The 24,919-nt window shown below is 40.6% G+C and overlaps 1 protein-coding gene and 1 pseudogene across 1 annotated transcript in view; one reads left to right on the top strand and one right to left on the bottom strand.

The window, feature by feature from the left end:
* LOC113895248 (protocadherin beta-4-like) overlaps positions 1–23,720 on the top strand; it is a 149,341-nt gene extending 125,621 nt beyond the window's left edge. The window contains exon 2 of the mRNA XM_027546212.1: positions 23,039–23,720. Coding sequence (XP_027402013.1) covers positions 23,039–23,070 — 32 coding nt within the window. The 3' untranslated portion in view covers positions 23,071–23,720. The remainder of the gene's footprint in view (positions 1–23,038) is intronic.
* On the bottom strand, positions 18,782–19,841 carry LOC113895255 (annotated as a pseudogene).
* Positions 23,721–24,919: the final 1,199 nt, after the last annotated feature.

The following is a 24,919-nucleotide window of genomic DNA, read 5'->3' as shown; positions in this document are numbered from 1 at the left end:
AGGGCCTGATTTAATCAGTTGAAAGGCCTTAAGAGCAGCTTTGAGTCTTCCTTGAGATGAAGAAATTCCAACTGTGGGCAGCAGCTTCAGTTGATGCCCCAGATTTCCAGCCTTTCCTTTCTAATTGCCTCCTCTACAGATTTTGGATATTGCTTAGCCAGCTCACCCAATCAAATAAGTCACTTCCTTACAATAAATCTCTTAACATGTATCTCCTGCTGCTTGTTTCTCTGATTGAACCCTGACTGATACAGATTTTGGTTCCTGGAAGTAGAGTGCTGCTGTAACAAATAACTAAAAACATGGAAACTGGCTTGGAATTGAGTAACAAGCATAGGCTGGAAGAATTGTGAAGAGCATGATGGAAAAGTCTTACATTGCTTTGGACAGACTGTTAGTTGAAATACAAATGTTAATAACTCTGCTAGCAAAGATTCAGAAGGAAGTAAGTTGAGACAGGAAGTAAGTTGAGGAAGTATGGTTGAGAAAACATATACTGCCATGTAGAATACCTAAATCAAAACCTTAGGAGACTTGGTAGTAATATGGATGTTAAAGTCACTAATGATGAGGACTCAGAAAGAAATGAGGAAAATGTTTTTGGAAACTGGAGGAAAGGGAATCCTTGCTACATAGGGGCTGAAAACAGGTGCATTGTGTCCTGCAGTGGAAATGTGAGAGAAAAAGGACTTGTAAGCAATGAACTTGGATATTTAGCTGAGATTTCCAGGCATAGGTTTAAAGTGCAGCCTCGTTTCTTCTTGCTGCTTATAGTAAAATGTGAGAAGGATAAAATAGATTGAGGGAAGGACTGTTAAGCAAAAAGGAACCAGAATTTGATGATTTGAGAAATTCTCAGCCTATTCAGATTGTAAAAGATGCTAAAATTAGGAAAGAAAGCCAAGGATATCACAGGTGTACACTATTTGTATTGGGCATACACACTGAGACAATACTATAATGAGATGAGATCTTTGAGAACCCTACATATATTTCTTATATGGGATGTCTACAAATCTTTGGGGACCAGAGAGTGGACTATGATAGGGAGAATAATGGCCTCACAAAGTATCTATGTCCTAATCTCTGGATATCTTGTTATGTGGCAAAGGGGAATTTAAATTGCAGATGGAATTAAGGTTGATAATCAGCTGACCTTATAATAAGATTACTCTAAATTATCCAAGTGGGCTTAGAACCACAAGAACCTTTAATAAGTGCAAGTGGGAAGCAGAAAAGTATCAGAGTGATATTATGTGAAAAACTCTGAACCAGCTATTACTGAATTTGAAGATAGAAAGGAGCCACCAGTGAGAGAATGCAGATAGCCTCTAGAAGCTAGAAAGACAAGAAAATGTATTCTCCCTTGCTTCCAGAAAGGAATATAATTCTACCTTAACTTTAGCCCAGTTTAACTTCAGACTTCCAGAACAGTAAGATAATAAATTTGTGTCATAATTTGTTAATAGTAGCTATAGAACATGAATACAATGGCTATCAACAGAGCTATTTCCAAGCCTATTTTTCTTTGCCTTCCCCTACTTCAGGCCAGAATATTCATATTCCCATAATCTCTTGCAGATAGGAATGTCATATCACTCCATTATTGCTAATGATATAGAAGTGTAATTGGGAATTGGGCTTAAGGGAAATATTTTTGAAAGGGATAATCTCCTGTGGCATATTCCTTAGGATTTTGCCCATTTTCCTTTTTCTTAATTGGCATTGGTATTGAGTAAACTTTGAGTTGAAGCAGCCAACTTGCAACCATGAGATGAATACCATAGAACAAAGGTTATATATACCAAGTATGGTAAGATGGAAAGCCCCTGAATTTCTTACAGCATTGTCAAGTTACCACATCTCTATACTACCTCCTCCAGGCTTTATGTTGCACTTTATAAATAAACTCTTATGTGATTAAACAATTGTAGTCAGGTTTTCTGTTGATTATAGACAAATGCATTCCAAGCTGGCATATCTCTTCTCTCCTTCTTGTGAGTAAGGTTGACTCACACAGTTGTCTGATTAGGTCCTAGGTTGTCTGTTTAAGATATATGACATGCTTGTCAAAAAAAATACTTTATCTTCCCTTAGGTGCTATCAAGGGATAGTACTCTTGAGTTTCCATGGCTGACTTTATATCTTTATTCAGTCATCTCTCAATCTGACTAATAAAAACATACACAAATAATTGAACTTCCAAAGGAATTTTCCTGGCTGGTAGCAACCCTAAAAATTGAGTTTTGGAAAACAGAATGAGAAAGTGACCTGATAAATGCCAGCTATACTTTTAAATCTGCATCAGTGGTGTCTTCACAAGATGACTAGAAGTTTATTTATGAAACAAACCAGATTTGTTTAAGGTTTGTTTATTTATGAAACAAACCATTTGTTTCCCTCTCAGGCATGGAAGTGGCACAGCCAAAAATTTTATTTAGTAAAATAAATTGACTACATATGAGTCCTGAAAATCTTCATAAGCATATCAGCAAGCTATATGTCCTGGTAGAATATGCTTGATGAAAGGATCAGAAATTCCTGACAACCTTTTCAATATACAGAGATGTGTGTTTTCAGGCTTGAAGGTGTCAGTAGGCACTACTCTTTTCCTATCTTACAAGTACTTTATTGGTAAAGTGTAGAATTTAAAGGCATCTCCAAAGGCTTCCTACTTACATCTCTTTTGACTGATCTGGAATACCTTGAAAAGAGTGTTACTTCCAGTTTATCAGCATAATCATGAAAATCAATAAAAATATATCATTATACATGATGGAATTACCTCACAAAGTTTTAGAATTCCTTAGCTTCACCCAGCGGAGAAGGCAATGGCACCCTACTCCAGTACTCTTGCCTGGAAAATCCCATGGACAGAGGAGCCTGGTAGGCTGCAGTCCATGGGGTCGCTAAGAGTCGGACACGACTGAGCGACTTCACTTTCAGTTTTCACTTTCATGCATTGGAGAAGGAAATGGCAACCCACTCCAGTGTTCTTGCCTGGAGAATCCCAGGGATGGGGGAGCCTGGTGGGCTGCCATCTATGGGGTCGCACAGAGTCGGACATGACTGAAGCGACTTAGCAGCAGCAGCAGCTTCACCCAGAGTGTTTGTATATTTGTCTATGCTTGTATATGTGTGCATTTGTGTGTATATGTGTGTGGCAGGGCTGAAGGGGAGTAGCTTTAGCAGATGGTAGAGATGTTCTGCATGCAGAGATAATGTATCAGAGTAACAATGCTTTTCCATAGCTTTTTGATAGCTTTTCCACACTGTAAAGATGGCTTTTTTTCCTTAATGCATAAATGTATGTAATAGAATTGCCATTGGGGAGGGAAGTGTAAACCAGACTTGATCATTTTTTCTCCAGTGAGCTCAGGAAAAAGTAAATTGTTGAATCAAATTGTTCATGTGTAGGGTTGGATCCTGTCTTTATTTAAAATATTGATATTTTGTTTCATCATGAATTATTAAGTTTGACTTTTTAGAATATTAAATTAAGTAGTATCTATCTTTACTTTTTAAGTATTTTGTTGACCCATTAATTTTGCTTCTGAGATGCTTACCTTTCCCTAGCCCTGGTCCTGTTGGTAGTTTCTATCTTGCAAGTTCAAATATCATCACAGCAGTAGTGATGGTGGTCACAGCTGAAATCTGAGTGGTGAGATCTGAATCAAGTCTATCTCCATTCTGAACTTGAGGTAGTAGCAGCAACAGTAGAAGAATACAATAAGATCCTAGGAGATCCGACAAACAAGTCCTGCAGACTGGGAACGGAAGAGCACCTGTATGGCTGTGATTCATCAGGCAAATTATCTGTTTTTCTTCCAGGTGGCATGCGGCAGTGTGAAAATGTTATCTATTGGCTGGTTTCAATTTGCACTGTTGAGAATTTTTGCATCTGTGTTCATGAGGGATATTTGTCTCTCTATATATTTTTTCATGTTATCCTCTTGTCAGTTTTAGTTTCAGGGTTATACTGATCTCATAAAATGAGCTGACAATTCTTATTCCACCTCTGTTGTATGAATGAGGTTTATAAGATATTTATTGTTTCTTCGTTATGTATTTGACAGAATTTACCACAGAAGCCATGTGTGGCTAGCATTCTCTTTGTGGGGAAATTCTGAATTGCAAATTCAACTTCTTAAATAAATACGCTGCAGTTCCAATTTTCTATTTCCACTTGTGTCAGTTGGTAACTTATGTTTTTTAAACAATTTGTCCATTTTATCTAAGATGGTAATACATGAAGTTATTGATAATATTGTTATTATATTTTCAATATATTTAGGATCTGTAGTGTTGCCCCTCTTTCATTTTTGGATATTGGTAAATATATTTTCTCTCCTTTTGCCTTTATCAGTATGGCAGTTAGTATAATGATTTTATTAGTCATTTTTTTAAACCAACCTTGTCATTGTTATTTTACTATTTCTGTTTCACTGATTTCTACTCATATGTTTTTCTTTTCTTATACCTACTTTGGGTTTAATTTTCTATTCTTTTTGTAGTTTCTCTGAAAGCTCAGATCATTGACTCTTTCCTAATACATATTAAAATGTAAAAAAATAAAAATTAAAGCTATAAATTTCTTACTATGCATTAAGCTGCATTTCATGAATTTTGATACATCGTGATTTTAATATTAAGTTTGATTTTATCATTTCCCTGTTGATTTCTTCTTTGATCTGTTGCTTAACTAGAAGTATGACTTAATTTCCAAATATCTGGGGATATTATTTTGGATGTCCCAAATAGGTCTGTTTTAGTCTGAGAAGATACTCTGTACAATTTCACTCCTTTAAAATTGAGTTTTGCTGTTTTGTTGTTGTTATCTAACATATGGGTTATCTTGATATGTTTTATATGTATGCTTGAAAGAAATGTGTATTCTATAGTCGTGGTGTGTAGTATTCTGTAAATATCAAACCAAATTGCTTTCATAATGTTTAAATATTCTTTATTCTTACCACATTTTCCTATATGTTCTATCAGTTACTGGGAGAAAAATGTTAATTCTTCAATTGTTAATTGTGGATTTGTCTATTCTTTCAGTTCTAGCATTTTTGTAACCTTATGTATTGGCAAGCTTTGTTGTTAGATATGCACATCATTAGAATTATTTTATTTTCAATAAATTGACACTAATCATCATGAAATATCTCTTTTAGTTTCTAGTAATACTTTAAATCTGATATTAGTAGAGTTACCCATATTTCTTATGCTTGGGGTTTGTATAATATATCAATTTTCATTCTTTTGTTTCTATTCTGTCTTTATATTTTAAGTTCATCTTTGGTAAACTACCATGCATAGAGTTGCATCTTGCTTTTTTATCCAGTCTTATCATTTCTGCCTTTTAATAAGATAGTGCATTCTATTTACATTTAATATAATTATTTCTATAATTGTGTCTATTCTCCTTTTTTTGTTTTCTTTTGGCTCAATTCTGTAATTTTTGGTATTCCACTTTATATCCTAAATTGACTTTTTACTTATAACATTTTGGGATAGTGTTTACTCTAAAAATAGGAATACACAAACTTTACTTATCACAGCCTACCTTAACTTAATATACAACTTCATCTATCATGTGAAAGCTGCCTATTATGTAATTACCATCATTTTTGCCATAGCACAGATCAGTGTAAGACACAGGAGAGATATTTAAGAATTCATTTAGTGGAGGATCTCTGTAAATATGGTCAAATTGGAAAATACTTCAGAAAGACCTTGAAATCTACTATGTGGAAGGTATTTCAGACTGGAGAGATATATAATGAGAGTAATCAATATGGAAAAGTCTTCAGCCTGATTCCAAATTTAAATGTGTACAACAGAACTCATACTAAAGATAAATCCTGTGAATTCACTAGATCTGTGACAGCCTTCATTAATCATTCACTTGTTAAGACACACTGGACAGACTCCTAACAATATAAGGAATGTAGAAAACTTTTCAGCTTTTCTTTGTATCTTAGGACTCATGTGAAAATTCACATTGGAGAAGAGTACTATGAATATACAAAATGTAGGAAAGCTCTCATTCATTCTTCATGCACTGCTGTACATGTAAGAACTCACAGTGGAGACAGGCTTTATATTTACAGAATGTGAAAATGCCTTCCATTTCTTTCATCTCTAAGAAAATGTGAAAACTCTCAGTGGAGAAAAATTCTGTGAAGGCAAAAAATGTGGAAAAATCTTCAACTGGCCCTCATTTTTTAGTTACACATGTGAGAATTCATATTGAAAATATACCCAATGAATGTAAAAGAGTATGAGAAAGTTTTTTTTCTTCTATATCCCTTAAAGTACCTATAAGAACTCAAATTGGAAAGAAGTATTATGAATATAAGGAATGTGGGAAAACCTTCACTTATTCTTTTTTTTAAAACCGCTTAGACAAAAGCACTTTAGTTGACAGAATATAAATTTCAAAAATACATTTTTTGTAAGAAAAGAGCAATAATTACATATAGCCTTTACAAACAAGTTTCTCAGTAAATTCCAGGGTGCTTTAGATCCCTGTTTACTAAGACACATTTTCTATCATTCTCCTGGGCAAACTGTTTAACATTCACTAATTTTTAAAAAGACCCAGAGCAGATAGTAATTCCCTCCTTTCACTCCATGTTGGATTTTCACTAAACCTGAGTGAATCACCTAATGAAAATGATAAAAGACATTGCTTTACTCTCATTCCCTCTGCCTTCCCATCTTGTTCCCTTTTATCTTTAGTCCTACTAATAGAAGATCTGTATGTAAAAGCTCATTCAAAACTATTTATTGGCAGAAAAGAATTGTTCATTTAAGTCATAAATCTAAATAACTCAGAAGATATAAAGAAGACCAGTAGAGTTTGTATTTTTATCTTCATGCTCTCCCTAGCCTTGCTGCAGTTTGAGAAGGGAATTCTGTCCTTTGTGTCATTCAGATGCCCCCCCTTAATTAGAAATCCTTCATTTGTTGATTCTTCCTGAGGCACACAGCACTGGACAGTTTTCCAACTCAGACCTTCACTTATTCTTCAAAGATTATTTGACAAGTGAGAAAACACTAGAAATGAAATGAGTTCTATACATGTAAGGAATGCACAGCTCCCTTCCTCTTTTAATTAACCATAAAAGGACCAATATTGGAGAGAGGCCCTATAATTGTAGACATTTTACTGTACATGGGATAACATAAATTGGAGTGAAACTGTGCATATATGAAATGCAGGAGTGTCTTCATCTGTTCTCATCATTTAGGAAATTTGTGAGAACTCATACTGAAGAGAACTCTTATTGGTATTTGAAGCACAGGAAAATCTTAATTTGTATCTAATTCTTGCAAAACCATGTGAATCCTAACACTTTAGTGCATATATGAGAACACATAAGAGAAACCATACCAGTGTGAAGAGTGTGGGAAAACCTTCAGGTCTTTCTCATTCTTTAGTCATCAAGTGAGAACTCATACTGGGAGACAGGAATTTGAAGAATGTGGAAATTCTTTCATTTTCCCTAATACTCCAAAAATATGTGAAAACTCACACTGGAGAGAAAACCCTATGAATGTGGGAAAACCTTCAGGTGCATCTCTTCTTTGTTATGCATAAAGAAATTAATACCTGAAGAGAAATCTTTAAAATGCTGCAAATAGGGAATTGCTTTATCAGTGTCTCTCTCATCTTTGAAGTGGTACCCTAGCTTGTAACTTATAGTTTCCATTTGCTAATATAAACCTCTGTTAATAACACTCCTAGTACCCTTTCAGCTATTTCATATAACTTTCAATGTGTATTACTTTCATTGTGATTCGCATATGTGCACTGTGTCATTTCCACTGTGACATCTGAGACTGAAGTAAAATGTATGTTTTAATATGCAAGTAAGTGTACTTGGAATTAGTTTTGTTATTGTTTCTACTTAATTTCCACTATATGCAATGCATGTGGTCCTTGTGATACTGACTTTGGTACTATTGGAATTTTCTTTCTGCCCTACTTTGACAGACCCTGTGATTTGCCTACTGATACCTATTCTACCCTTCTTCCTTACTATGAAAACAGAAATTTTCAGGCTGTTGACCTTTACTGTAGAGAGATGTATCTTTAGCATTTTTGTGGCCAGTATAGTAGGTAGCATTTGTTTTGGTTAATAAGTAGTTGATGTAAATAAAAAATGGTCAAAGTTATCAAAAAAGGATGGTTTCATCAGACTTGGTAATTTAACCTTTTGTACTTTGCTCCTCTTTTAAGGTGGACACAACAATTCACGTTGAAAAGAGAGAACTTGGAACCGTGAGAATAAAAGCTAGGGGATTTGATTGTGCTGGATTATGTTATATGAGGGTTAGAACTACTTTTTCTAGAATACTCTTTGCTGAATGGTTAGAATTGAATAAAAGAGGAACCTCCTGAGATTTGAAATGCAAAAATGAAGAAGCCATTAATCTCAAAATGATGTGGATGTAACAGATTGACAGATCCAAAACTGTTCAGAAGTTCCAAACTTCAAGCTTATCTTCCTGACTACTGTCTTTGTTGAATAACATCAACTCTGAGCCAATCACAAGCACTTCAGTCCCCTCAGAGGTGGCGGTGTCCACAGACATCTCCACGAGTCACCTTTTATGGTCCTACTTTGGCAGACAGACATGCACAGCTGTTTGAATTTCCTTGCAAACTCAAATCTGTCCATTCATACCACTGTTTAAGGATATTGTGTTTAAAGATTCTCCAGTCCTCTGATTACCTCTTCTCCACATTTGTGAAAGGTCTAATTTCTCTAATGAGCACATAGTTCTAATACTTCCAGTGGGTCTGTTTTCCTGAGTCATAAAATGTTACAGCAAAAGCAAGCAAATAAACAAATAAGTAACTTCGTTCCCCTATTGCGACTGGTGAGTGGCTATCCTTGTTACCTATTTCTGGACTCTTCTAGGAGAGAAATAAGCACCTTGCTGATTTGTGAAGCATGTTGTGGGAATTTTGTCTAAATCAAAACTGAATGAAAGGGCTTCCCTGGGGGCTCAGTGGTAAAGAATATGCCTGCCCATTCAGGAGACACAGGTTTGATCCCTGGTCTGGGAGGATCCCACATGCCACAGAGCAACTAAGCCCATGTGCCAAAAGTACTGAGTCTGTGCTCTAGAGTCTGGGAGCCACAACTACTGAGCCCATGTGCCACAGCTTCTGAAGTCTGAACACCCAAGAGCCTGTAGTCCACAACAAGAGAAGCCATCTCAATGAGAAGCCTACACACGGCAATGAAGAGTAACCCCTTCTTACCACAACCAGAGAAAAGTCTGTACAGCAACAAAGACCCTGCACAGCCATAAATAAATTTGTAAAAAAAAAAAAAAACTTCAAAACTGAATGAAACTCCTGAATGACACAGTATCATTAAATTAAAACTATTAACATAATTCACCATACTAACAAAATAAAGAACATATATATGATTATCTCAATTAGTGCATAGAAAGTCCTTGAAGAATACAAAATGCATTTTATGAAAACTTTCAAGACACTAGAGGATGGGAACACCCTTACTATTGTTAAAAATAAAACTACAAAAATCCTAAAACTAACATCATACTTATTGGTAAGATATTGAATGTTTCCCCGTAATAGTAAGAGACAAAGCCAGAAAGTTCTCGCTCTTTCTGTTCAATGTTATTTTGTTTAAATTTTTATTTATTTATTTGTTTGTACCAGGTCTTAGTTTTAGCTCTCCAGATCTTTGATCTTCGTTGTAGCATATGGGATCTTTAGTTGTGGCATGCAGGCTCTTAGTTATGGCATGTGGGATCTAGCTCCCTGACCAGGGATCCAACCTGGACCCCTTGCATTGGGAGTGCAGAGTCTCAGCCACAGGACCACCAGGGAAATACCCTGTGGGACGTCTGTATGAGAAACAACAGGTAGATAATTTTATGGCAGGAGCAGAGAGGAGCTAAACTGTGTTAGGAGATCAAGAGGTCATACATTTCCCATCCTTGGGGCAAGGGAGACACTACACATACACAAAAGGCTTCACAGGGTCAAAAAGGCAGGGGATGTAGACTATACTAAGTCTTGCTACCCCCCTCCCATATGCCTTTGCCATGAAATCCATCTGGACTGAGGGATGTGTGTGTACCTAGAGGAAGGTCCTGAGATAGATTAACCAGGGGGGTCAAAACAAGACGACTGGCCAAGAAGGGGACAAAGCCCCAGAAGACTGCCCCATAATAAAGGATTTAAACTTCCCAAAGGCACGACTCTAGCACTCTCTCGCTGGGCTTGCCCATGTGTCTTTATACATCTATTCTGGTTTTCTAGTAAATACTCTTTCCTCTATATCTTCTGTCTCTTTGTCTGATTCTTCCTTTCAAGACAAGGGCTGGGGACTTAGATTCTACCTGCTGGCCCCTGTGGTCTAGCAGTGAAGATTCCTGGTTTCCACCCAGGTGACCAGGGTTCAATTCTGGCTGGAAATTAAGTTCTCTCTCTTCCAACTGCTGCTTATTGCAAGCTAATGCTCACTGCTGTGTGTGTGTGTCCAAAATCATTCTGAGTATTTGCATCTACCACCAGGTTAAGTGAAGTCCAGGCCAGAACCAGTATCAACTCCTGTCAGGATCCATTTGTATCACCAAAGGGGTATCAGTATCAGTCAGCTGTGTCCAAGAGTCTTGCCACCAGTAAGCTGGCCACACAGCTATCTGCAATGTCAGTGTATTTTGGTGGCAGATAGAACAGTTCTTGTGGTTTCCCAGGTGGCATTAATAGTAAAGAACCTGCCTGCCAATGCAGGAGACACAAGAGACTTGGGTTCAATCCCTGGTCAGGAAGATCCCCTGGAGAAGGGAATGGCAACCCACTACAGTATTCTTGCCTGGAGAATTGCATGGACAGAAGAGCCAGGTGGGCTACAGTCCTTGGGGTCACAAAGAGTTGGACACAACTGAGCGACTTTCACTTTCACTTGTTTGACAATACTAGGTAGGGGAAATGCTCCCCAGTCAGATTCAGTATCCATCTCCCACATAGAAGCTGGTTTAAAAAAAAAGCCTATTCACATAAAGCCTATTCAAACATACTGATTCTCCTACAAGTTTTACAGTAATTCCAACAACTCATATGTTCCTAACTGTAGCCTCGATTAGGACTTCATCCACAGGTTTTGATTTTACAGTAGTAGATAGGGGAAGTGTTCCCCCTGCCAAACATAACATGCACTCCCATAAAACATTCAGGTAAAACTGACACACTTCTTTACATAATTCTAACTTTCATAATCCTATCAATGATTATTAGGTAATCTTAATCTAATTGTAGCCTGGGTTAAGGGCTTCACCAATGGGCTTTGGTACCACAGCTAAGTCCTGAAAACATCTCTTTTCTGGCCCCTGACCATTTTACCCTCTCCAGTGCAAAGTCTTTGGGTCCCCAGTGAGGGGTTGAGACAAGGGACCCTGGCCCTTTTGTTAATCTTCATCTTGTAAATCTGCCTGCCTGCCCACTGCCTCCTGAAATTGCCAGTCAGGTTTCTCATTTTAATTTCTACCTTTTGACTTTTAAATTTTTTCCAAACGGGTAGAGTGGACTCCTTTGGGGCCCTTTAATTTAGGAGGGCATCCAACATTAAAAGGGATCCAAATGGTGGATCCCTTCGGCCCACCCACCCCTAGGTTGTGCTATGTTAAAGCTTTTGTTTTAACCCCATTAGTGTCCATTTTATTCACTCATTTTTAAATAACCATCTAAAGATTTCTATTCTACTGTAATGAGTCCCGTGGCTCTCCTCTGTTTCCTCTTTGTTTTGCTCCTGTCAATATTCACTTTATTCACCTTACTACTTCAGTTCAGTTCAGTTCAATCACTCAGTCGTGTCCAACTCTTTGCAACCCCATGAACCGCAGCACACCAGGCCTCCCTGTCCATCACCAACTCCTGGAGTCCATCCAAGCCCATGTCCATTGAGTCGGTGATGCCATCCAACCATCTCATCCTCTGTCGTCCCCTTCTCCTCCTGCCCCCAATCTTTTCCAGCACCAGGGTCTTTTCCAATGAGTCAGCTCTTCGCATCAGGTGGCCAAAGTATTGGAGTTTCAGCTTTAACGTCAGTCCTTCCAATGAATATTCAGGACTGATCTCCTTTTGGATGGACTGGTTGGATCTCCTTGCAGTCCAAGGGACTCTCAAGAGTCTTCTCCAACACCACAGTTCAAAAGCATCAATTCTTCAGCGCTCAGCTTTCTTTATAGTCCAACTCTCACATCCATACATGACCACTGGAAAAACCATAGCCTTGACTAGACGGACCTTTGTTGACAAAATAATGTCTCTGCTTTTCAATATGCTGTCTAAGTTGGTCATAACCTTCCTTACTACTTAGTAACTATTTAAAATGTTCTACCTTGTTGGGAAGAGTCATGTGACTGCCCCCCTTGGCCTCTTACATTCTCTTATTAATTAACAATTTTTTATTAGCATCTATAAGATCCAGTGAGGGGAAGATGAAACAGCAAATTTTATAAGGTTTCCTGAACGGTTTTTTGCAACAACAGGACTGTTGGGCCCTAAAGAAGGCTGGGCCTCAAAGAATTGATGTTTTCAAATTATGGTGCTAGAGAAGCCTCTTGAGAGTCCCTTCCAGACAGCAAGGAGATTAAACTAGTCAATTTAGGAAATGAACCCTGAATATTCATTGGAAGGACAGATGTTGAAGCTCCAATACTTTGGCCACCTGATGCCAAGTGCCAACTCATTGGCAAAGACCCTGAGGCTGGGAAAGATTGAAGGCAGGAGGAGAAGAGGTGACAGAGGATGAGATGGTTGGATGGCATCATCGATTCAATGGACAAGAATGTGGGCAAACTCCAGGCGATGGTGAGGGACAGGGAGGCTGGCGTGCTGCAGTTCATGGGGTGGCAAAGAGTTAGACATGACTTGGTGACAGAACAACCACCACCACCACCACCACCATGAAGACATAATAACTCTGAATGTGTAATGCACTTTCCGACTGAACAAAAATAGGATTATAGGGGATGTCCATGTGAAGGGGTCCCTTTAACCACAGAATTTACCATGACCTGGGTAATGGGCATATTCAGTGGGTGTATATCCTACTCATTAAAAGGCTAGTCCCACACAGCTTGCATATGAAGCATATCAGCTGCCTCATGTGAAGTTTTCCACTTGGCATTCACAGGGGGAGACAAACCATCCCCATCTCAGGATAAACAGACGTTAGAGTGGCTTTTATCTAGTCCATCAGGCTGGCTATTCCCCCAGGAATAACCTCCTGTGTCTGGATCACATATAATCATCTGTGATTGTTCCGTAGTGATATGTGGGCCCTGTTTCAATACAAACATGCTCTCCCATTTTGCAGCACTCAAAACCAAAGACACAGCCCCAAAACTAGTTACTCCGCAATTTATTTCAGTGAAGATTCTTCAGGAACTTGATGGTCTACAGAATCAAACAGTTCCTTCACACTATAATCCTGGTGTCAGGAGCTTCTTGGTTTAGTCCTTTTCCCCATGTTTAATGGGGGACTCATCTTTCAGTGTCATATCTTTTTGTTCTTTGATACAGTTCACAAGGTTATCATGGCAAGTATACTGGGGTAGTTTGCCATTCCCTCCTCCAGTGAATCATGTTTTGTCAGAATTCTCCATTATAACCCGTCCATCTCCATTATAACCCTACACGGCATGGCTCGTAACTTCATTGAGTTTCGCAAGCCCCTTTGCCAGGACAGTGCAGTGATCCATGAAGGCAGAATGCCAAAGAATTGATGGCTTCAAACTGTGGTGTTGGAGAAGCCTCCTGAAAGTTCCTTAGATAGCAAGGAGATCAAACCAGTCAATCTTAAGGGAAATCAACCCTGAATACTCGTTGGAAGGACTGATGCTGAAACTGAAGCTCCAGTATTTTGGTCATCTGATGCGAACAGCCAACTCATTGGAAAAGTCCCTGATGCTGGGGAAGACTGAGGTCAGAAGAAGAGGGCAGAGGAGGATGACATGGCTGAATGGCATGACCAATGCAAAGGACATGAACTTGGGCAAACTTTGGAGATGGTGAGGGACAGGGAAGCCTGGTGTGCTGCAGTCCATGGAGTTGCAAAGAGTCGGACATGACTGGGTGACTAAACAAGAACATGTTTACTATCTTCTTGGTAACTAGAGGTCTTAGAGGACATTCTATTGTCCCTGAACAATTTTTTACCTTGGGGGCAGCTTTGAGGCTAGTGGTCCAAGCTCAAACTTGCTGAAATCTGAGTTTGGACCAGCATCAAGGTCTAACCCAGCATTATCTTTTAGTTTAGCTATTACAGATAACAATAACCAAGGAATTATATGTCTAGTATGCCTCTTGTTATTATGTACTTCCTTATATACCCAGTGATTCCACTTCTCAGGATTTGGATCCATCTCTAAATACCTTTGGTAACTTTTACTTTTCTGACTGACTACAGCAAACTGCCGCTCATACCATGGGTGACCAAGTGACTTGGGAATCAAAGGGTCTTCATCCTCTGCCCTTCATGCTTTCTCTTCCCAAACCACATGTTTCCATGAGCCAGGGCTAACCTAGCAAATCCCACTTCATTGACACCAACTGTTTTGTGTTCTGAGCACCCAATTTCAATGTGGGAAGACAGAGTTTTTCTCCACATCTCCAACAAGCAATGTTCCAACACCAGCTAGGTATTCTACAAATCAAGTCGTTTCTGACACTATCTCCCCTGATAACAGCATTAGATTCCACAGATTGAGAGTTCTTACCCTCTAATCACATGGTTGATTTACCTGGCAACCAGTACCCAATCCATAGGTGCTGGTTAAAAGTTTTGCCAAAAGAACACAGTGCTCATAGGAAAAACCCTCTTCCAACATATAAGATGACTCTACACATGGACATCACCAGATGGTCAACACCAAAATAAGATTTATTATATTCTTTGCAGCTGAAGATGGAGAAGCTATATACAGTCAGCAAAAACAAGACCGGGTGCTGATTGTGGTTCAGATCATGAGCTCCTTATTGCAAAATTCAGACTTAAACTGAAGAACACAGGGAAAACCACTGGGCTTCCCTGGTAGATCAGCTGGTAAAAAATATGCCTGCAATGCAGGAGACTCTGGTTCAATTCCTGGGTTAGGAAGATCCCCTGGAGAAGAAATAGGCTACCCACTCCAGTATTCATGGGCTTCCCTGGGGCTCAGACAGTAAAGAATCCACCTGCAATACAGAAGTCCTGGGTTCGATCCTTAGGTTGGGAAGATTCCCTGGAGGAGGGCATGGCAAACGATTCCAGTATTCTAGACTGGAGAATCCCCATGGACAGAGGAGCTTGGCAGGCTACAATCCATGAGGTCACAAAGTCAGACACGACTGAGTGACTAAGCACAGTACAGACAAGGGAAACTACTAGGCCATTCAGGTATGACCTAGTCAAATCCCTTATGATTATACAGTAGAAGTGACAAATAGATTCAAGGGATTAGATCTCATAGATAGAGTGCCTGAAGAACTATGGACAGAGGTTCATAACATTGTACAGGAAGTGGTGATCAAAACCATCCTCAAGAAAAAGAAATGCAAAAAGGCAAAACGGTTGTTTGAGGAGACCTTACAAATAGCTGAGAAAAGATGAGAAACGAAAGGCAAAGGAGAAAAGGAAACATATTCCCATCTGAATGCAGAATGCCAGAGAATAGCAAGGAGAGATAACAAAACCTTTTTGAGTGAATAATGCAAAGAAATAGAGGGAAACAATAGAATGGGAAGGACTAGAGATCTTGTCAAGAAAATTAGAGATACCAAGGGAACATTTCATGCAAAGATGGGTACAATAAAGGACAGAAACGGTATGGACCTAACAGAAGCAAAAGATATTAAGAAGAGGTGGCAAGAATACACAGAAGAACTATATAAAAAAGATCTTCATGATCCAGATAACCACAATGGTATGATTACTCACCTAGAGCCAGACATCCTGGAGTGTGAAGTGGGCCTTAGAAAGCATCACTACGAAGTTAGTGGAGCTGACAGAATTCCAGCTGAGCTATTTCAAATCCTAAAAAAATGATGCTGTTAAACTGCAGCACTCAGTATGCCAGCAAACTTGGAAAACTCAGCAGGACTGGAAAAGGTCAGTTTTCATTTCAATCCCAAAGAACGGCAATATCAAAGAACATTCATACTACTGCACAACTGCAATCATTTCACACACTAGCAAAGTAATGCTCAAAATCCTTCAAGGTAGACTTCAACAGTATATGAACAAGAACTTCCAGATGTACAAGTTGGATTTAGAAAAGGCAGAGGTATCAGAGATAAAATTGCCAACATCCACTGGATCATAGAAAAAGTTAGAGAATTCCAGAAAAACATCTGCTTCATTGACTATGCCAAAGCCTTTGACTATGTGGATCACAACAAACTCTGGAAAACTCTTAAAGAGATGGGAATATCAGACCACCTGACCTGCCTCCTGCGAAACCTGTATGCAGGTCAAGAAGCAACAGTTAGAACCAGATGTGGAAAAACAGACTGGTTCCAAATTGGAAAAGGAGTGATCCAGGCTCTATTTTGTCACCCTGCTTATATAACTTATATGCAGAATACATCATGCGAAATGCTAGGCTGGATGAAGCACAAGCTGGAATCAAGATTGCCGGGAGAAATATTAACCTCAGACATGCATATGACACCACCCTTATGGCAGAAAGCAAAGAGGAATTAAAGAGCCTCTTGATGAAGGTGAAAGAGGAAAGTGAAAAAAGCTGGCTTAAAACTCAACATTCAAAATACCAAGATCATGGCATCCAGTCCCATCATTTCATAGCAAAAAGATGGGGAAACAATGGAAACAGTGACAGACTTTATTTTCTTGGGCTCCAAAATCACTGCAGATGGTGACTGCAGCCATGAAATTAAAAGACACTTGCTCTTTGGAAGAAAAGCAATGAGAAACCTAGACAGCATATTAAAAAGCAGAGACATTACTTTGCCAACAAATGTCCGTCTAGTCAAAGCTATGGTTTTTCCAGTAGTCATGTACGGATGTGAGAGCTGGACAGTAAAAAAGGCTGAGCACTGAAGAACTGATGCCTTTGAACTGTGGTGCTGGAAAAGACTTTTGAGAGTCCCTTGGACAGCAAGGAAATCAAACCAGTCAATCCTAAAAGAAATGAACTCTGAATATTCATCGGAAGGACTGATGCTGAAGCTGAAGCTCCAGTAATTTGGCCACCTGATCCAAAGAGCTGACTCACTGGAAAAGACCCTGATGCTGAGAAGGACTGAAGGTAGGAGGAGAAGTGGGTGACAGAGAATGAGACAGTTAGATGGCATCACCAACTCAATGGACATGAGCAAACTCCTGGAGATGGTGAAGGACAGGGAAGGTTGGTGTGCTGCAGTCGATAGGGTCGCAAAGAGTCAGACAAGGGACAGAACTCAGTGACTAAATAACAAAAAAAAGACACCTCATTGACATAACAAAAGACACCTTTATTGCTCTCTTAGGAAATTTCAAGGGTGTAAGGGGCTGTATCAGAAACCAAGAAGAAAGACCAAATATGTATTTCCTATTATCAATCACAATGTCCAGCTTTCCCAGTGGTTCAATGGTAAAGAATCTGCCTGCCAATGTAAGTTACTCGGGTTTGATCCCTGGTCCCAGAATATCCCTGTTCTGGTGGAGCAACTAAGCCCATGCACCACAACTACTGAGCCCAAGTGCTGCAACTACTGAAGCCTGAGTGCCTAGAACCGTGCTCCAGGACAAGAAAAGCCACTGCAGTGAGCAGCCTGGGTACTGCAAGGAAAAGTAGCCCCCGCGTGCCACAATTAGAGAAAAGCCATTGTAGCAACAAAGATCCAGTGCAACCAAAAACAGAATAAATAAATGAAAATTATTTTTAAAAAATCACAATGTCACACTGGATGAGAGACATGTTTATGAAACTCTCTCAGAATGGGACACAGAATATGTACATATATGTGCCTCAAATGAATGCTCACTAATGTTCAACACTGCAGTTGTGAGTTTTAGTACTGAAATTGAAAAGAAGGTCAATTATGTGGCTTTTTACTTCAAAAAAACACATATGCTTACTGTATGCCAGGCATAGATCTACCCAGAAGATATCAAATAGCCCTTTCTCCAACTGTACCAATATTTGGTGGTAAATGAACCTAAAATCTTAATGCCCTTGACTCTTCTAAATCCTCCGGCCAACATAAGACTTTTAAACTACTTGCCAGAGGAAAGCAGTATCCCCTTTCCTGGAAACCATACAACAAATTTACAAGGCAGGTGCTTTACAAAATGACACTCGTTCTTAACATCTGTCCTTTTTTTTTTTTTTTTTAAAGAAACTGTTTATTTTCTGTCAGCCTGTTTCCATTTTAAGAGTTTGTGGGGGCTTCCCCAGTGGCTCAACGGTAAAGAATACACCTGCCCAATGCAGGAGACGCGGGTTCCATCCCTGGTCTGGGAATATCCCACATGCTGTGGAGCAACTAAGCCCATGAGCCACAACTATTGAGCTTGTGCTCTAGAGCCCTGGAACCACAACTCCTGAAGCCCGAATGCCCTAGAGCCTGTGTTCCACAAGTGAAGCCACTGCAACGAGAAGCCCAAGCATTGCAACTAGAGATTAGTGCCTGCTCCCTGCAGCTAAAGGAAAAGCCCACACAGCAACAAAGACCAAGCACAGCCAAAATTAATAAATGAATAAATAAAATTACTTTTTAAAAAGTTTGTGGAAGAACAACTTAAGACCACTCAGTGGTTGCTTCTACCCATTCAGCAGCTTGACATGTGGGAGCTACAGACCAGTGTGCAGTGGCAGGCTGAGCACTCCAGTCTTCAGTGGGGAACCACTGAACTGAGTTCCTGCATGCCTTTGGACCAGTTCAGCCCCCAGTTTGAGTAGCAGTGAACTCAGTGAGCAAATGAACTGGTGAGTGAACCGAGCAGTCCATTCACTCTGAAATTCCTCCTTGATCGCAGCCTTCTCAGCTGCCACCTATTCTTCCTTTTCAAACTCTTCAGGACCTCTGTAGAAACAGAGATCAGGCATGACCTCCCATGGGTGTTCCCAGGGGATGATGCCACACATGCACAGAACTTCCCAGGTCTGCAACCACCACCACATCAGGCCCACTGAGCAAGCTCCCTTGTTGTTGTTGTTCATTCAGTCATGCCCAACTCTTTGCAATACCATGGAGGACAGCACACCAGGCTTCCCTTTCCCTCCATATCTTCCAGAGTTCGCTCAAACTCATGTCCATTGAGTCAATGATGCCATCCAACCATTTCATCCTCTGCCGCCCCATTCTCCTCTTGCAGGATGGCAATGTCCGCATAACACAGAGGAGAGTCTGTGTTACACAGAGCAATGGTAGGTAGGTTAATGTAGGAGGCATCTGTGAGAGGCTGGTGGTCAGCCCTGGGATCAGTAACTAACAGAAATCTTGGCTCCCAGAAGGCTGCCTGGATCTGGTTAGTGAAAGTTCCAGGACTGAAGTGGGCTGTAATAGGAATAGCTCCAGTGGCAGCAACAAACTTCAGCACAGCTCAGTGGCTAGTATTCCTGGAGGATGTGACACTGACATCAGCTGGGTTTTCCAAGGCAACAATGGCACAAGCTGCCAACAGAAGCTTCTCCCAAGTTCTCTTCAGATTTATGATGTAGACGCCGTAACTGTTCCTTCTGTAGGTGTACTGTTCCATTTGGAAGTCAAGGTTGGTGCCACCTAAGTGGGTTCCCGCTGCAAGGAATTTGAGGACACCACCCTCCTCCATTTGCAGGACATCACGGACAGCAGACATTGTGAAAGTTTCCCTTTGCATTACAGTGGGAATCCAAAATGCCATATGGATCCCTGTCTTAGTAGTGTGAAAAAGTCAACATCTCTCCTTCTAATCCACATTCCTTAGGCTATGACCTATGGAAAAGCACACTTTCATTCTAGAGGAGATCACTTTCACAGAAGCAATTTCAAGACCTGACCAAATGTACAAGAGGATCCAGGGAAACATGAGAGAGTGGATTTTGAGAGTATTTGACTAGGGCACATAATACAAAGCTGGATATGACAGAATTAAATGACATGGAGAACTTGTCCATGACTTGGGATTTAAGCTTCTGGCAAGGATACTTGAACCAGATCCTAATACTTTGGCCAGAAAGATCAATGGTTCTTTGAAGATTAGACAGAATGAATAGCTAATAAATGTAGTAGATATGAAATATCCTCGGACATAGTATGGAAGAGAATATAAGAAGGCTCAAAGAGGTGAGAATGTTAGGATAGATTGATAGATTTATAGGACTGTATAAAACCTGAGAACCCCAAAATTATGTTCTCTAAGATGGCCCAGGAGTGAGGCTTCTAATGAGAAAAATATTGACATCTTTGTGAAGCTCAGTGGGTAGCTATCCCTTATAGACAAGGGTTTGTGGTACTGATGCTAGCAAAGAACTGAGCTCTCTGGCATGAGTAAGGATAATGAGATTTCAGAATAACAGAGGCCAAATAGCTCCACATAACTATTAGTGGCAAAGCAGATTTAACTACTGTGGTATCAGCAAGACCATCATGGCAATCAAGGTGTTTTTACACATAGGGATTGTGGCTATGCCTAATAAATCAATGTGTTCCTGGGAGCAAGAAAGACGAGAAAATAAAATGTAGCTTGTCTTGTTTTATAAATATATTTGAGAGTTGGTGTACAGCTACTGCAGCTTTCCAGGTGGCACTAGTGGTAAAGAACCTGCCTGCCAATGCAGGAGACTTAAGAGACAAGAGTTGGATCCCTGGATCAGCAAGATCCCCTGGAGGAGAGCACGGCAACCCACTCCAGTATTCTTGCCTGGAGAATCTCATGGACAGAGGAGCCTGACGGGCTGCGGTCCATGGGATCACAAAGAGTCAGACACGACTGAATCGACTTAGCAGGCATGCATGTACAGCTATTACAATGGAACACTGTAGTTCCTCACCCTGTTTTTAGATATATCAGGTCAATATCAGAGCCTGTTAGAAGGAGAAGATAACACTCCTTAAAGAAGGGCAATGCCACTACAACTAAAGACTCTAAGTGTTCCTTCTGTTGTTGTTTGGTTGCTAAGTCGTGTCTGACTCTTTGGCAACCCCAGTGAACTGAAGACCACCAGGCTCCTCTGTCCATGGGATTTCCCAGGCATACTGGGATGAGTTGCCATTTCCTTCTCCAGAGCATCTTCCTGACCCAGAGATTGAAGCTGGGTCTCCTGCATTGGCAGGCTGATTCTTTACTGATGAGCTACCAGGGAAGCTCAAGTGTTACTTCTATCCTTTCCTACAGAGACCTGCAGCTATTTGCCTAGGTAACTGCACTTGGGCAAGTGGACTGTTCAGAATTCTCAAAGGAGGTGAAATATAGTTCCTGAGCAGTCTCTGAAAGAGGTGACCTAAAACACTACAATGGTCCTTCAGCTATAATGAAGGCTTATAGAGATCAAGAGATGAATGAAATGTAGGCCCAAATCCACCTCAAAGTGGAGCCAAAGCATCCACAGACCATGTGATTATCATTACCATGTGATTATTTCCCAGGTCCCTGAGTGTATAATTGGGATAGATATACTTATCAGCTGGAAGAACCCTGTGCAGAAAAGAGCTAATGCAGCAAATCCTTAGAAAGCCCTGCTTGCAAGGCTGGCCTTTGGCTGTTATCTGGGAACTTGGATTTGGGGAGTATTTCCACTGTCCCTTACCACTGGCTTTCTTGGAATTATGAATTCACAGATCCAAATCACCTAGGTCTGACTCTAAGTGAAAATCTGATACTATCTTCTAAGGGCCATTTCAGTTAGAGCATGAGCTGTGCCAAATTGAAAGCAGCCATAGGCTCAATAAAGGGAACACAGAAATTTCCCTGGTGGTCCAGTGGCTAAGACTCTGAGCTCCCAATGCAGGGAGCCCTGGTTCGATCCCTGGTCAGGGAACTAGATCCCACATGTCGCAACTAAGAGTTCACATACTGCAACTAAAGACCCGGCAAGCCACGACAAAGATCGAAGATTCCCCGTGCTACAACTAAGACCCGGCACAGTCAAATAAATTTTTTTTAATAAATAAAGGGAACATAGATTCTGTGATTGTGTAGGTTTAGGAAACCCATTTGTGGAGCCCTAAACAGTGCAATGGCAACCCACTCTAGTGTTCTTGCCTGGAGAATCCTGGGGACGGGGGAGCCTGGTGGGCTGCCGTCTATGGGGTCGCACAGAGTCGGACACGACTGAAGCGACTTAGCAGCAGCAGCAGCAAACAGTGCAAACATGGATGCTGGCTGGACAATCTGGGCCACTTACAGATGCCCACAGGAAAGGGCTTATTTTCTGATAGGGCTATTTGCAATTGAGGCGCTGACTCTCTCTATATTTCTGATAGATACATACAGAGACTGGTTGCATTTCTAACTTGTGAGTACTGTGGAAAGCTGCCAAGTTGGGGGAAGGCACATTACAGTGACTATGACCCCTCCACCCACTCCAGACAGATCAGACTCTGGACCCTAATGTGATATGTTGCACTGCTATTGATTTGCTGTATTCAGATTTCTAGTTTGGTTGCAATCTGCATCAATGAACTAATAGTGTGAACTTTATTTCCCTCACCTTTTTCCTAGTAGACACATCTTATTAAGGCAATTTGACTGTTAAATACAACTATCCCCAGAAATAGATTGATCTCTATAAATCATTTTGAAAACCTTTGAAAATTCAGAATATCTTCATGACCAACTCCTTAACATGATATGACTTTGTGGTTAAATTACATCAAAAATCTTTTCTGTGAAACTGCTTTTGTCTCTTGCACACAGCCTTTCCAAACAAGAGCTCTGGGCTGGAGTAGGGGATAACTAAAAAATAAAAAGTTATAGTTGCTAAATGGGATACACTTGATTTTTTGACAATGAAGAAAACACATTCTGGAGAGGCACAGAGAGTGGGGAGTACATTAATGGTTTTTGTTTTTCAGAACTGTTCCTGGAAGCTTCCCTCTCTTCTTGAAGGAAAACTCCCCATGCTGCCTACCAAGCTGCTGTGAACACATATAATTCAGCTGGACTGCTGAGCCCTCAATCACACCTGACAGTGCCGACTATGAAGCAGCAGAGAATGGCTCCAGCTCCTGCACTTTCGATGCAGAACACTTCCAGATGCTGTCCACACACATGAGGTGGATAAACTGATATAGTGTCCAAGCAAATCTGTTTGGAAATGACTGCCTTGGGAAGCCCCTTTGAAACCAAAAACTGAACTGAATTATTGGACTGAACTGAGAATCCCAGAGTAGGAGGTACCATGGTTGGAGGCCATCTTGGAGGCTGTCAACCGGTACTACCTAGCTGATATATGTTCTGCTTGGGGTGCCCTAACAATGTAAACTCTGTCTCCAGAGGTACTACATGTAACCTCTGGAATTGTAATTTTGACATGTGTACCCTGACACTGCCTCAGCCCTAAAAGGCATTGTGTCAGCTTCAACTTACTAGCTAGAGTTGTGTTGTGCCTGACTTGAAGCCTTGGGCTAGGTAAAAAGATCATAACAAAGCTTAAGCAGGAAGATCCCTGGCTTTCTTAGGAAGGCCTTTATGGTTAGTGGGATTTGTTTAACTGGCCAAAGCTAGGACACATAAAGGTCATGTGTACGTGTGTTAGTCACTCAGTTGTGTCCAACTGTTTGCAACCTCATGGACTGTAACCCACCAGGCTCCTTTGTCCATGGAATTCTCCAGGCAAGAATACTAGAGTGGGTTGCCATTCCCTTCTCCAAGGGATCTTCCTGATCCAGGGGTCAAACCTGGGTCTCCTGCATTGCAGGCAGATTCCTTACCGACTGGCCACCAGGGAAGCCCATGAAGGGCATCAGTTCACTTCAGTTCAGTTCAGTCACTCAGTTGTGTCCGACTCTTTGCGACCCCATGAATCACAGCATGCCAGGCCTCCCTGTCCATCACCAACTCCCGGAGTTCTCCCAAACTTTTGTGCATCAAGTCAGTGATGCCATCCAACCATCTCATCCTCTGTCGTCCCCTTCTCCTCCTGCCCTCAATCCCTCCCAGCATCAGGGTCTTTTCCAATGAGTCAACTCTTCGCATGAGGTGGCCAAAGTATTGGAGTTCCCGCCTCAGCATCAGTCCTTCCAATGAACACCCAGGACTGATCTCCTTTAGGATGTACTAGTTGGATCTCCTTGCAGTCCAAGGGACTCTCAAGAGTCTTCTCCAACACCACAGTTTAAAAGTATCAATTCTTCTGCGCTCAGCTTTCTTCATAGTACAACTCTCACATCCACACATGACCACTGGAAAAACCATACCCTTGACTAGACGGACCTTTGTTGGGAAAGTAATGTCTCTGCTTTTTAATATGCTGTCTAGGTTGGTCATAACTTTCTTTCCAAGGAGTAAGTGTCTTTTAATTTCATGGCTGCAGTCACCATCTGCAGTGATTTTGGAGCCCCCAGAAATAAAGTCAGCCACTCTTTCCACTGTTTCCCCATCTATTTGCCATGAAGTGATGGGACCGGATGCTATGATCTTAGTTTTCTGAATGTTGAGCTTTAAGCCAACTTTTTCACTCTCCTCTTTCACTTTCACCAAAAGGCTCTTTAGTTCTTCACTTTCTGCCATAGGGGTGGTGTCATCTGCGTATCTGAGGTTATTGATATTTCTCCCGGCAATCTTGATTCCAGCTTGTGCTTCCTCCAGCCCAGAGTTTCTCATGATGTACTCTGCATATAAGTTAAAGAAGCAGGATGACAATACACAGCCTTGACATACTCCTTTTCCTATTTGGAACCAGTCTATTGTTCCATGTCCAGTTCTAACTGTTGCTTCCTGACCTGCATAAAGAT

This window comes from Bos indicus x Bos taurus, chromosome 7, assembly GCF_003369695.1.
Source record: "Bos indicus x Bos taurus breed Angus x Brahman F1 hybrid chromosome 7, Bos_hybrid_MaternalHap_v2.0, whole genome shotgun sequence".
Classification (NCBI taxonomy): Eukaryota; Metazoa; Chordata; class Mammalia; order Artiodactyla; family Bovidae; genus Bos; species Bos indicus x Bos taurus.
Note: the sequence above shows the minus strand (reverse complement) of the source record. Positions and strands in the feature narration are given on the sequence as shown.